General features: G+C 47.9%; 1 protein-coding gene across 5 annotated transcripts; it reads right to left on the reverse strand.

Moving 5' to 3' along the window:
- Positions 1-5484: 5484 nt before the first annotated feature.
- On the reverse strand, positions 5485-9769 carry LOC115931713 (uncharacterized). 5 transcript variants are annotated; one of them, XM_055373576.2, is made up of 4 exons: positions 9152-9769; positions 8928-9025; positions 8703-8830; positions 5485-7919 (listed from the first exon to the last, which is right to left on the reverse strand). In XM_055373576.2, exon 4 carries the CDS (start codon positions 6802-6804, stop codon positions 5839-5841), a length of 966 nt encoding a protein of 321 aa, XP_055229551.1. In that variant the 5' UTR covers positions 6805-7919; positions 8703-8830; positions 8928-9025; positions 9152-9769; the 3' UTR covers positions 5485-5838. The 5 variants fall into 4 exon arrangements, with proteins under 5 accessions (XP_055229551.1, XP_055229555.1, XP_063558367.1 ...); XM_063702297.1 differs by having other exon boundaries at positions 8703-9025; XM_063702298.1 differs by lacking the exon at positions 5485-7919 and having other exon boundaries at positions 8308-8830.
- Between the last annotated feature and the right edge of the window lie 3750 nt (positions 9770-13519).

Here is a 13519-nt window from a genome sequence, read left to right on the forward strand (position 1 = left end):
TTATCAAGGTTTTTTGAAAATATTAATAAGATAGGGCACTAGATAGACTAATAAAGAAGAAAAGAGAGAAGATTCAAATAAACAAAATTAGAAATGATGAAGGGAATGTTACCACTGACCCCAGAGAAATAAAAATAACAACCAGCAACTACTATGAGCACCTCTATACACACAAACTAGAAACCCTAGAAGAGATTAATAAATTCCTGGACACATATACTCTCTCAAGACTGAACCAGGAAGAAATTCAGTCTCTGAGCAGACCAATTATGAGCTCCAAAAATTGAATCCGTAACAAATAGCCTATCAACTCCCCAAAAAAGCCCAGGACCTGATAGATTAACAAATTTTAACACATGTTCAAAGAAGAGCCAGTACCAGTCCTACTGAAACTATTTCAAGAAATAGAGGAGGAGGGACTCTTCCCCAACTTGTTCTATGAGGCCAGAAACATCCTGATACCAAAGCCTGGCAGTGACACAACAAAAAAAGAAAACTTAAGGCCAGTATCCTTGATGAACATCCATTCAATAATCCACAACAAAATACTTTCAAACTGAATCTAGCAACACATCAAAAGGCTAATTCACCATAGTGAAGTAAGCTTCTTCCCTGGAATGGAAGGTTGGTCCATCATGGGCAAATCAATAAAATGTGATTCATAACATAAATAAAACTAAAGATAAGAATCACGTGATTGTCTCAACAGATGCAGAAAAGGCTTTCAGTAAAATTCAACAAAGCTTCATGTTAAAAATTCTCAATTAAATGAGGTATCAAAGGAACATAACTCAAAATAATAAAGGCCACCTATGACAAACTCACAGCCAACATTATACTAAATGGGCAAAATCTGGAAGCATCCTCCTTGAAACCCACACAAGACAAGGATGCCCTCTCTCACCACTCCTATTCAACATAGTATTAGAAGTCCTTTCTGGAGCAAACAGACAAGAGAAAGAAATAAAGGGTATTTAAATAGAAAGAGAAGTCCAACTACCTCTGTTTGCAGACAACATAATTCTCTATCTAAACCCTATAGTTGTGACCCAAAACTCCTTAAGCTGATAAACAACTTCCACAAAGTTTCAGGACACAAAATCAATGTACAAAATTTGCTAGCATTCCTATTCACCAACAAGAGCCAAACTAAGAGCCAAATCAGAGAGGCAATTTTATTCACAATTTCCACAAAAAGAATAAAGTACATATGAATACAGCTAACCAGGGAGGTGAAAAATCTCTACAATGAAAATTACAAAACACTGCTCAAAGAAGTCAGAGAAGACACAAATAAATGAAAAATCATTCCATGATAATGGAGAGAAAGAATTAATATCATTTAAATGGTTGTACTGTCCAAAGCTGTTCCTATTAAACTACCAATGACATGCTTCACGGAAGTAGAAAAAAGCTATTTAAAAATTCATATAGAACCAAGAAAGAACCTAAGTAGCCAAGGCAATCCTAAGCAAAAAGAACAAAGCTTGAGGCATCACATTACCCGACTTCAAACTATACTACAGCACTATAGTAACCAAAACAGCATGGTACTAGTACAAAAACAGACACATACACAAGTGGAACAGAATAGAGAGGTTAGAAGTAAGAACACATACCTACAACTATCTAATCTTTGACAAAGCTGGCAAAAACAAGCAATGGGGAAAAGATTCCCTATTCAATAAATGGTGCTGGGATAACTGGCTAGCCATATGCAGAAGATTGAAGGTGGGCTTCTTCCTTATACCATACACAAAAATCAACTCAAGATGGATTAAATACTTAAATTGAAAACCCAAAACTATAAAAGCCCTGGAAGACAACCTAGACAATACCATCCTGGACATAGAAGGAGGCAAAGATTTCATGATAAAGACACCAAAAACAACAAATAAAACTATTGACAAGTGGGATCTAATTAAACTTAAAAGCTTCTGCTCAGCAGAAGAAATTATCAATACAGTGAACAAACAACCTATAGAATGAGGAAAAATATTTACAAACTATGTATCTGACAAAGATCTAATATTCAATATAAGGAACTTAAATTTACAAGAGAAAAACAAAAAAAACCCTATTAAAAAGTGGCCAAAGCCCTGACTTCTGAATGGCACTTCTGGACCCAGCCAGGGACTGAGGGATCTCACTGCCCTAAAGGAAAGAACACAGGCCCGTCTGGCTTTGCCACCTGCTAATTGTAGAGACCAAAGGCCTTGAGTAAACATAGGCAGTCGTCAGAAAGTGCATGCAGCAGGACTTGAGCAAGACCCGTGCTGTGCTAGCTTCAGGTCTGATCCAGGACAGTCATAGTGGTGGTGGCCAGGGGTGCTTATGTCTTTCTTCTCCCAGCTTTAGGTGGCTTAGAACAGAGAGAAAGACTCTGTATCTTTGAGAGAAAATAAGGGTAGGGAAAAAGTCTCTGGCTAGTAAACCAGAAAATTCTCCTGGATTTTGTTGAAGGCTGTCAAGGTGGTACTTCTCTGAGTCTGGAAGAATTACAGCATTATTGGGTAAGCAGATATGGCTTAGACCACAACACCCAACTCTTTTCAAATATGTGAAAAGCCTTCCCAAGAAAGACAGCTACAAATAAGCCCAGACAGTGAAGACTACAATAAATACTCACCTTTTCTCTCTTTAAATTTTATTTTTTAAACCTCTCATATGGTGCTGCATGCCCAAGATTTTAATGTCCAGACACTGAAGAACATCTACTAGCATCAACACCATCCAGGAAAACATGACTTCACCAAGTGAACTAAATAAGGTACCGGGGATAAATCCTGGAGAAAAAGAGATATGTGATGTTTCAGATGGAGAATTCAGAAGAGCTGTATTTAAAAAAAAAAAAAAAAACTGAAAGAAATTTAAGATAACAAAGTAAAGAAATTCCAAATTTTATCAGCTAAACTCAACAAAGAGATTGGAATACTTACAGCAAATTAAGCAGAAATTCTGAGCTGAAAAATGCAATTGGCATGCTGAAGAATGCATTAGAGCCATGTAATAGCAGAATGGATCAAGCGAAGAAATAGTGAGCTTGAAGACAGGCTCTTTGAAAATACATATAAGAGACAAAAGAAAACGAATAAAAACAACAAATCATGCCGACAGGATCTAGAAAATAGCCTCAGAAAGATAGATCTAAGAGTTATTTGTTTTAAAGAAGATGTAGAGAAAGAGGCAGGGGAGGATCTAGAAAATAGCCTCAGAAAGACAGATCTAAGAGTTATTTGTTTTAAAGAAGATGTAGAGAAAGGGGCAGGGGTAGAAAAATTTATTCAAAGGGATAATAACAGAGAACTTTCCAAACCTAGAGAAAGATATCCATATCCAACTACAAAACTGTTATAAAACATTAAGCAGATTTAACCCAAAAAAGACTACTTCAAAGCATTCAATAGATCTTCCAAAAGTCAAAGATAAAGACAAGTTCTAAAGGAAGAAAGAGAAAAGAAACAAATAACATACTGGGGAGCTCCAACACATGTGGCAGCAGACTTTACAGTGGAAACTCTACTGGCCAGGAGAGAGAAGCAATAAATATTTAAAGTACTAAAGGAAAAAAACTTTTACCTTAGAATAGAACATACAGTGAAAATTTTCTTCAAATAAAAAGAATACTGACTTTTTCAGACAAACAAAAGCTGAAGTATTTTATGAATACCATACCTGTCCTAAAGGAATGCTAAAGGGAGTACTTCAATCAGGAAGAAAAGGACATTAACGAGCAATAAATGATCACCTAAAAGTAAAAAAAAATCCTCACTGCTAATAGGATACAAAACAAAACAGAATATTATAACACTATAGATGGGTGGTGTGTAAACTACTCTTATTCAAGGTAGGAATACTAAATAATATCCAATCAAAAGTAATAACTACAACATTTCAAGACATAGTACAATAAAATATAAATAGAAACAACAAAAAGTTAAAAAGTTAAGGGATGAGCACGACCCGTCCTGAGCCGGCAGATGTGGTGGAAGCTCCGGAGCTCGGGAGCTCGAGGAAGGACTGGAACGTGGACGGAAAGGAGGCCGCCCCGACAGCCGGAAGTCTGGGAAGGGGACAGAGGCCTCCGGCGCCCCCCAGCAACAGCAGGGCGGCGCCACATTGGTCCTGCGCCAGGCCTGGCCGCCGGTGACGGCGGGACTCTCTGGGAGGCCGGCAGTGCTCGGGTGTAGAGGGAGACAGCTGCCCGGGGGCACAGGCGAGCGCCTCTGGGGGGTCCCCGATCCGAGACCCGCGGCCCCGGGGTGGCGGTGACGCCTGGAGTCGTGCGGGCGTGGCTGGGCCGGGTTCTTGGGGCAGCCAGGCGCCGCTGCTGGCGTCTAGGCCACACCACCCTGAACGGGCCCTCTCGCCTCTGATCTGTTGAAGCTAGGCAGGGTCGGGCCTGGTTAGTACCTGGATGGGATTCCGCCTGGTAATAGCGGGTACCGTAGGCTTTTGGCTTCCCGCTCCCTCCCTCTTTCCCCCTTTTGTCTCCGTGCTTCCCAACTGCCCCCCCTTGACCACCCCCGCGCCCCAGCCGAAGCCCAGGACCTCGTCCTGAAGATCCGCCGCTGCAGCACCGCCAGGCAGCAGCATCCCACCTTTTCCGACTCGCCGCAGCCCCACCAGGAGCCCGGCTCCAACCCTGGCGGGACGGGACCGACCCCGAGGGCGAAGGCGCGGGTTCCCTGAGGTCCCGGGTGTCTTCAGGCTCCCCGGACTCCCAGGCAATTCTATTCATTCTTCCAGCGACGCGGCAACCGTCCAAGCCGGGGGAAGGGGCGGGCAGGGACAGCGGGTCCCACAGACCCCAGCGAAGACCTCCGCTCCAGAACCCGTGGGCTGCTTTCCCCAGGGGAAGGACATTGTCTTCGCCAGCCATGAGGAAATCCGTACCTGTGCACCCGGTTTCCCAATGCCACCGACTTCGTGTGAACTCCAGTCCTGAGGACAGGAGAGAGACCCAGGTCTCGCCCCGTGGACACGCTCGGTGCCACTGCTCCCAGCAGACAAACCAGCACACTCTACAAATCTCGGGGCCCATGGCACCAAGGAGACAGAAAGAAGCAAACAAAGGAAGGACCTTCTGAAACGCACCCCCAAAGCAACCAACCAATTCAAGAAAAAAAAACACACACACGTCTCAGGGCTCCGATGGTTTTCCTGGGTGGGGGGCCCTGACCCCCTGTTCTAGCCCGGCCCAAGCACCCTCCACCCCACCCCAGCCTGCTGAAAGGTGCCCTGTCTACCTGAGCAGAGCCTCCCTCTCCAAGGCTCTGTCGCTGTCGCTCTACAACTCCCTCACCCTCTCCCTTTCTCTACTTCCCCCTCCACTTCGCTCTCTACTGTAGGGCTCTCTCTTCCCCCCTCTGTCTCGCCTCCCCCTTCTCTGTCTCTCTCTCTATCGCTGTCTCTCTGTCCCTCTGGTTCTATTTCTCCGTCCCTCTCTCCCTTGCTCTCCTTCTGTAGCAGGAGGAGCTGCAGACAAAACCCCTCAGACACCGAGTTGTAGAAGGGAGGGCTTTATTCAGCTGGGAGCATCGGCAGACTCACGTCTCCAAAAACCTAGCTCTCTGAGTAAGCAATTCCTGTCCCTCTTAAGGGCTTGCAACTCTAAGGGGTCCGTGTGAGGGGGTCGTGATGGATTGAGGAAGCAGAGGGTATGTGACTGGGGTCTGCACGCACCGGTAATTAGATCAGAACAAAACAGGACAGGGATTTTCACAGTGCTTTTCTATACAATGTCTGTAATCTATAGATAACATAATCGAGTAGGTCAGGGGTCGATCTTTAACTACCAGGTCCAGGGTGTGGCGCACGGCTGTCTGCCTGTGGATTTCATTTCTGCCTTTTAGATTTTACTTCTTTCTTTGGAGGCAGAAATTGGGCATAAGACAATATGAGGGGTGGTCTCCCTTCAAGCTCTCTGTGTCTGTGTCTTTGTGTGTCCATGTGTGTGTGCCCGGGTGTGGTGTGTGTGTGTCCGTGTGTGTGTGCCCGGACGTGGTGTGTGTGTGTCCGTGTGTGTGTGTCTGCGCGCGTGCACCCGTGTGTATCCGTGTGTGTGTCAGGGTGGGTTTGCTCGTAGTAGTGGTGGGGTGTGTCTGGGTGTCCGTCAGCCCCTCTTTCCCGCGATGAGGCTGCCGGGGCTCTAGTGCTAGCACGGGGCAAAGCAGAGCCTTCCTGCCCCATTGGCCACGGCGGGTCCTCGTCGGAACAAGCGACGATGGTGTGGGCGTTGTGAGAAAAAGGGCCCGCGGGGCTGGGCCGGCTGTTAGCCCCTGGGCAGCCCTGGCGGCTCTGGGTGTGTAGGGCAACAGGGGGCCTTGCAGGAGGGGTGGCCAGGAATCCAAAATAATTTTTCCGGGGCAAGGCGGAGGATCGGAGGGTACCCCAGGACCCTGGGCCCTGGGCCCTGACGCCTCGGAGCACACCCCCGTCCTGAGCGGGCCCCAGGTGTTGGAAGCTCTGGAGCTCAAGAGCCTGGGGAAGGCCTGGAGTGTCAGCGAGAGGGTGGCCGCATGGAGAGTCCAGAGCCCTGGCAGGGGATGGTGGCCTCTGGCGCCGCGTCGGTCTCACGCGTGGTCTGGCCGCCAGCGACAGCGGGACGCTCTGGGAGGTGGGCAGACAGCGCAGCGCGGCGACTGGTGGTGCTTGGACGTAGAGGGGGAGAGCAGCCCGGCCACGGGCAAGCGGCTCCGGGGTGCCTGATCCCAGCCTCGCGGCCCCGGGTTGGTGGTGACGCCTGGAGTCAGGCGGGCGTAGCTGGACCGGGCTCTTGGGCCAGCCAGGCGCCACTGCCATTGTCTACGGCCATACAACCCGGAAAACGAGAGAGACCCAAGCCGCGGCCCGTGGGCACGCTCAGCGCCACTGCTCCTTCCACAGTGAACAGGCGCACTCTACAACTTTCAGGGCCCACAGCACCAAGAGGACAGGGAGGAGCCAACAAAGGAATGACCCTACGAAACTCACCCCCAAGGCCACCAACCAATCCAAGTAAAAACACGTCTCAGGGCTCCATTGATTTTCCCGCAGGGGCCGCCCTGTCCCCCTGTTCCAGCCCGGCCCAGTCACCCTCCACCCTACCCTGGCCAAAGGGGACCCTGTCTACCAGATACAGCCTCCCTCTCCAAGGCTCTGTTGCTCTCCCTCTGTAGCTCCCTCACCCTTTCCCTTTCTCTACTTCCCTTTCCACCTTGCTCTCTCTCTCTCTCTCTCAATCTCCCCAGTTCCTCTCTGTCTCTCTCTCGATGGCTGTTTCTCTCTCTTCTTCTGTTTCTATCTCTCCATCCCTCTGTCCCTTGCTCTCCTTCAAGTTGTCTGTGTCTTTGTGTGTCTGTGTGGGTGCTTGTGTTCCCGCGTGTGCGCCCCTGTGCGTCTGTGTGTTTGGGAGTGGGTTTGCCAGTGATTGTGGTGGGCAGTGTCTGGATGTCCATCAGTACCTTTGTCCCGGGATCAGGCTGTCAACTCTATTGCCAGCACGTGGGTGTCACAGTTGCCGTGATAGTCTCACACACGCAGGTGTGTGGATCTTGTTCATTTTCACGTAGACAACGAGAGCGAAACCACACAGAAAAGAAACATCCCGTAAATCACGGCCTGACGATGGATTCTTGTTTCCTGCAAAATGGGGAGTCTCCAATATAGCCTGTTTGAAAACTGGAAAGGAGAGCACCGACATGATGGTGGTCTTCCACGCATTCCTGGAAGTTTCCGGGGCCCCACAGAGCTCGAGAAACAAACAGTCAACATGGTCACGCTTTCAGGGGGCAGAAACTTGAGCAACAGGCACCTTTGCAGAGGGCAAAGAACGTGGAATCCAGAATCACGCTTCAGTTGGCCACAGTGTGACTCCCGTGTAGTTGGGACTATCCGCCTCGAGCTCTGTTGCAGGGCTCAACGTGGGGATATGTCATCTGTGAAACATGTGGATGAAAAGCAGACAACCACCTGAGTCTCAACTCATTGCTTTCTGGGGAATTCGCTCATTCCTTCGGAAACGGAATTGGTCTGAATTGCTCCGGGATGAAGTAACCCAGGCTGGGGATCCAGAGGGCCGCTGATCGCCCCGCCGGCCAACGGGGCTGTGGGCCCAGCACTTAGCCCGCAATGGGAACCCAACATTTTCCTGGAGTGCTGGGTCCTGTTGGCTCTGGAGGCATAAGACTGTTTTTGTCTCTGCCTTCCGTTCTCTGTTTCTTGCTCCTTTTGTCCCTCGGTCCATCCTTCCCTCTGTTCTTCCGTCCCTCCCCCGGGTTTTTCCTCCCTTTCTCCCTCCCTCTTTCTCTCCCTTCCAGGGTCCCTCCTTCCACCCATCCTCTCCTAGCTCCATCCTTCCATCTCACTCTCTCTCCGTTCCTGTCCTCATCTCTGCCTGCCTTCCCTTTTGCCTGGAATGGGCAGCACCCCGGTTTGCACGGGGTCTCAGGTCTACATTTAGTTGCAAGGCCCTCCATGGTGCTGGCAAGGAGACTGATGGGACACGGGTTGGGAAGTGATGGTGAGCGAAGAGGCAGAGGAGTCGAGCCGCAGAAAGGAGAACTGGCCTGGCTTCTGCCCCGGCCCAGTGTTTCGCGGACTGAGGTCTCCGCCAACCCGACTGAAGAACGCGGGGAAAAAGGGATGAGAGCTCCGCCTGGGCTAGTCAGAAAACCCAGGCTGCTGCTTGGAAACCCGCGCATGCGCAGTAGACAGCCCACCTCCAGGTACCTGGACCGGCCCTGGGATCCCCGGGATGCTCAGGAATTCTTTCTTGTCATTCTTGACAGCCCTCCTCTGTGTGGAGTCTCTCGCTGGACCTGGAACTCAGGGATCCTAGGCAGGTCAGCTGGAAGGGAAGACACGCCTCTCCATACCAAGCCTGAGGTTCACCGCAAAAGAGAGGCCGCCGCCCTGCCCCCACCCCTCCCCAACCCCGCTCCAACCTGCTCCTCCAGAAGAGCCCAGTGTTCTTCCTGGCTGAAGAGTGGTTCCAGCAAAGCGTGCTCTTCCACGTCCTTCAGCTCCCCCAGTGGCGCCGGATCTAGGAAAGATTGAGCCGTTTGCTGAAACTTTGGGGTTGACAGGAGCTCATCTAACAGGCTGCAGGTGAGTGCAGACGAGAGCCCCGGCTCCTGGAGCTGTTGGGAGGTGCCTGGATGGCTGGCACCTGTGCTTGATGCGGAGGCCTCCAGGGTCGCGAGCTCCGGAGGTGGAGGTGTCCCGTCTTCGGGTTCCCACGCCGCCCTGGCGACCTGGGGCTCCAGCCCCACCACGGACTCCGGTGGGACGTGGGTGGCGCAAGCACACCTTGCCCCTGTGACTCAGCTTGAGGGGGCCCAAGCTGTCCCACTGAGCACGCGCCCAGAAGGACGTCGCGCTGCGGGTTCTGGTCTTCCTGTGATTTGTTGGGGTGCGGAGACTACCAGGGAGTCTGAGGATGGGAGAGCCCCAGTTCCGGAGGAGCCAGGGCAGCGAACACAAAGCCCCGCATGCCCGGGCTGGTTGGGAGAGTCCTTCTGCCTGCGCAGCCTGGCTGGGTTGGAGCAGCGGGATGGCCCTTGCTGCCTGGCTCACGAAAGCCCCCTGTGGGAGAGCCCCAGGCGCACAGGACATGTGGGGTGCGGGAAGCGCGGTTCCCCACGCCCCGGTGTGGGTGAACTCGATAGAGGAGGGAGGAGGGTGACACCCACCGGCGGTGCTAATTAGTAACCACAGTGGCTTCAAAGAACTCAAATGAAAGGAAGACTTGCACGTCTCTCACTTTAAGTCCAGAGCTAGAAATGATTAAGCTTAGTGAAGATGTAGAATTTTCATAGCCAGGGAGAAGTCAATGCTTGGCTTCAAAACTTCTTTGAGGACCACTGCAGCTGGTGACTTTAAGTTACAGCCAGTGCTCATTGACCACTCTGAAAATCTCAGGACCCTTAAGAATTATGCAAAATCTATTCTTTCTGTGCTCTAGAAATGGAACATCACTGTCCGGGTGACAGCACATCTGTTAATAGCATGGTTTACTGAATATATTAATCCCACTCTTGAGACCTACTGCTCAGAAAAAAAAAAAAGATTCCTTTAAAAAGACTGTTGCTTGGCCAGGCATAGTGGCTCACACCTGTAATCCCTGCCCTTTGGGAGGCCGAGGATCACATGAGGTCAGGAGTTCAAGACCAGCCTGGCCAAAATGATGAAACCCCATCTCTACTAAAAATACAAAAACATTAGCCAGGCGTGGTGGTAGTACCTGTAATTTCAGCCACTCGGGAGGCTGAGGCAGAAGAATGGCTTGAACCCTGCAGGCAGAGGTTGCAGTGAGCCGAGACCGCACCACTGCACTCAAGCCTGGGCAACAAGAGCGAAACTACTTCAAACAAAAAAAAAAAAAAAAAAAAAAAAGAAGAAAAGAAAAAGAAAAAAATAAAAGTAAAGAAAAAGAAAAAGGAAAAAAGATTGCTGCTTATTGACAATTCACCTAGCTACCCAGAAGCTTAGATGGAGATGTACTTGGAAATTAATGTTATTTTCATGACTGCTAATACAATATTTACCTTCAGCCTGTGGATCAAGGAGTGGTTTTGACTTTCAAGTGTTTTTTTAATTAATAAATGCATTTTGTAAAGGTATAGCTGTCATAGATAGTGATTTCTTTGATGAATCTGGATAAACTGAATTGAAAACCTTTTGGAAAGGATTCACCGTTAATCTTTTCATGATATTTGAACCTCCTCCCGTGAATCACAAATGTCCTTAATAGCAATCCTTAAGTGCCATTAAGGACATTTGTGATTGATGGGAGGAGGTTGAAATATTAATATTAACAGGAGTTTGGAAGAAGTTGATTCCAGCCCTCATGGATGACTTTGAGGGATCAGGATGTCAGTGGAGGAAGTCCCTGCAGATGTAGTAGAAATCGCAAGACAGCTAGAATTAGAATTAGGGCCTTAAGGTGAGATGAAATTGCTGTAAACTCATGATGAAACTTGAACAAATAGGGAGTTGATTCTTATGGACGAGCAAAGAAAATATTTTCTTGAGATGGAATATAATCCAGGTGGAGATGCTATAAACATTGTTAAAATGACAACAAAGGATTTAGAATATTCCATAAACCTAGTTGACAAAGCAGCAGCAGGGTTTGAGAGGGTTTACTCCAATTTTGAAAGAAGTTCTACTGTTGATAAAACGGTGCCAAACAGCATCACATGCTACAGGGAAATCTTTTGTGAAAGGAACAAACTTCATTGTTTGAAGAAATTGACACAGGCATCCAACTTTCAGCAGCCCCCCACACTGATTAGCCAGCAGTCATCAATATAGAGACAAGACCCTCACCAGAAAAAAGATTATGACTTTGTAAGGCTCAGATATTCATTAGCATTTTTTAGCACTGATGTATTTTAACTTAAGGTATGTACACAGTTTTTTAGACATGCTATTAATTATTAATTATTAAATGCTCATTAGACTACAATATAGTTTTAAGCATAACTTTTATAAGCACTGGGAAGCAAAATGTTTATGCAACTAACTTGATTGTAACATTTGCCTTATTGCAGTGGTCTGGAACCAAACCCACACTATCTCTTAGGTGTGCTTGTGAAAGAAGCCAGGCACATTCCTCAGCCCCGGGCTCAAAACAAACAAGCCCAGTACAAACACATCCCATCTTCCCATCTCACCACATATCGCCATATATCTCTCAAACTTCCTGAGCCCAGTACAAACACATCCCATCTTCCCATCTCACCACATATCGCCATATATCTCTCAAACTTCCTGAGCCCAGTACAAACACCACCAGGAAAGTCTCCGATAAGGGGACAGCCGTTCAAAGTTTTACTGAAAAAGTGGGAACCAAAAGAATTCCTTTGTTCCCCTGTAACTCTCAGGCTATAAAAAGCAAACACTCGCATTGTTCAGGGCCCTCTTGTATGCTGTGGAATGGAGGGACCAGGTTCGAACTTGTAGTAAACATCCTTGCCGCTTGGCTTTGACTCTGGACTCTGGTGGTCTTCTTTGGGGAACAAATGGTCTGGGCATAACACTTGTAGGTTTTTGGTTGTAACATTTGCCTTATTGTAGTGGTCTGGAACCAAACCCACACTATCTCTGAGGTGTGCTTGTAGGTTTTTGGTTGTAACATTTCCCTTGTTGCAGTTGTCTGGAACAAAACCCACGATATCTCTGAGTATGCTTGTAGGTTTTTGGTTGTTCTTTGTTTTGAGATGGGGTTTCGCTCTGTCGCCCAGGCCAGAGTGCAGTGACATGATCACAGCTCACTGCAGCCTCCAACTGCTGGGTCAAGTAATTTTTCTACCACAGACTCCTGAGTAGCTGGGACTACAGGCAAGCAGCACTATGCCTGGCTATTTTCTTAAATACTTTTTTTCTGGAGACGGGATCTCACTATGTTGCCCAGCTCGTCTTGAACTCCGGGGCTCAAGCAATCCAGCCACTTCAGCCTCCCAAAGTGCAGCCATTACAGGCTTGAGCCACTGCACCCAGCTTGTCTGCAGTTCTTAAAACAAAAACGGCCAGGTGATGTGTCTGACGCCTATAATCCCAGCACTTTGGGAGGCCAAGGCAGGTGGATCACAATGTCAGGAGTTCGAGACCAGCCTGACCAAGATGGTGAACCCAGTCTCTACTAAAAATAGAAAAATTAGCCGGGCGCAGTGGCGGGCACCTGTAATCCCAGCTACTCGGTAGGCTGAGGCAGGAGAATCGCTTGAACCCAGGAGGCGGAAGTTTCAGTAAGCCGAGATCGTGCCACTGCTCTCCCGCCTTGCGACAGAGCAAGACTCCATCAAAAAAAAAAAAAAGTAATTTAAAAGATTAAAAGTTAAGATAGATTTTTACAAATGTATATGTCTACCATTACAGTATCATACAGAATGGTTTTACTGCCGTGAAGATTCTCTGTGCTCTGTGTATCCATCTCTTCCTTCCCCTTGGTCCATGGCAACCACTGATCTTTCTACTGTTCCCATAGTTTCACCGTTTCCAGAACGTCATATAATTGGAATCGAACAGTACGTAGACTTTTCGGATTGGCTTCTTCTTTTAGCAATATGCATTTAAGTTTCCTCCATGTATTTTTTTGTGGCTTGATAGTTCATCTCCTGTTGGCAGTGAATAATATCCCGTTGCCATTATGCTTTTGTCAAGACTCAGAACGTACAACGTGAAGAGTAAACGTGAATGTGCACTGTAAGCTTTGATAATGAAGGGTCAAGGTAGGTTCCTGGTTGTCACAGGTGTGCTCCTGTGAGGCAGGAAGCTGTAGTGGGGAGGCTGTGTGTGGGGAAAGGGACATATGGAAAGTCTGTATTCTCTGCTTCGTTTAGCTGTGAATCTGCACTTCTCTAAAAAATAAAATTAGTTAAAATTAAAAGCAAAAAATTAGAAAAATCAAAACATTACAATGTGTCATATAGTTTTCAAATCACAAGACAGGAAAAGACATAATAAAAGAAACTATAGAAAACAACAAAGATAGGAACAAAACATCAGTGATAGAAGGCAGAAGACAGAAACG

The sequence above is a fragment of the Gorilla gorilla genome, chromosome 21 (assembly GCF_029281585.2).
Source record: "Gorilla gorilla gorilla isolate KB3781 chromosome 21, NHGRI_mGorGor1-v2.1_pri, whole genome shotgun sequence".
Lineage (NCBI taxonomy): Eukaryota > Metazoa > Chordata > Mammalia > Primates > Hominidae > Gorilla > Gorilla gorilla.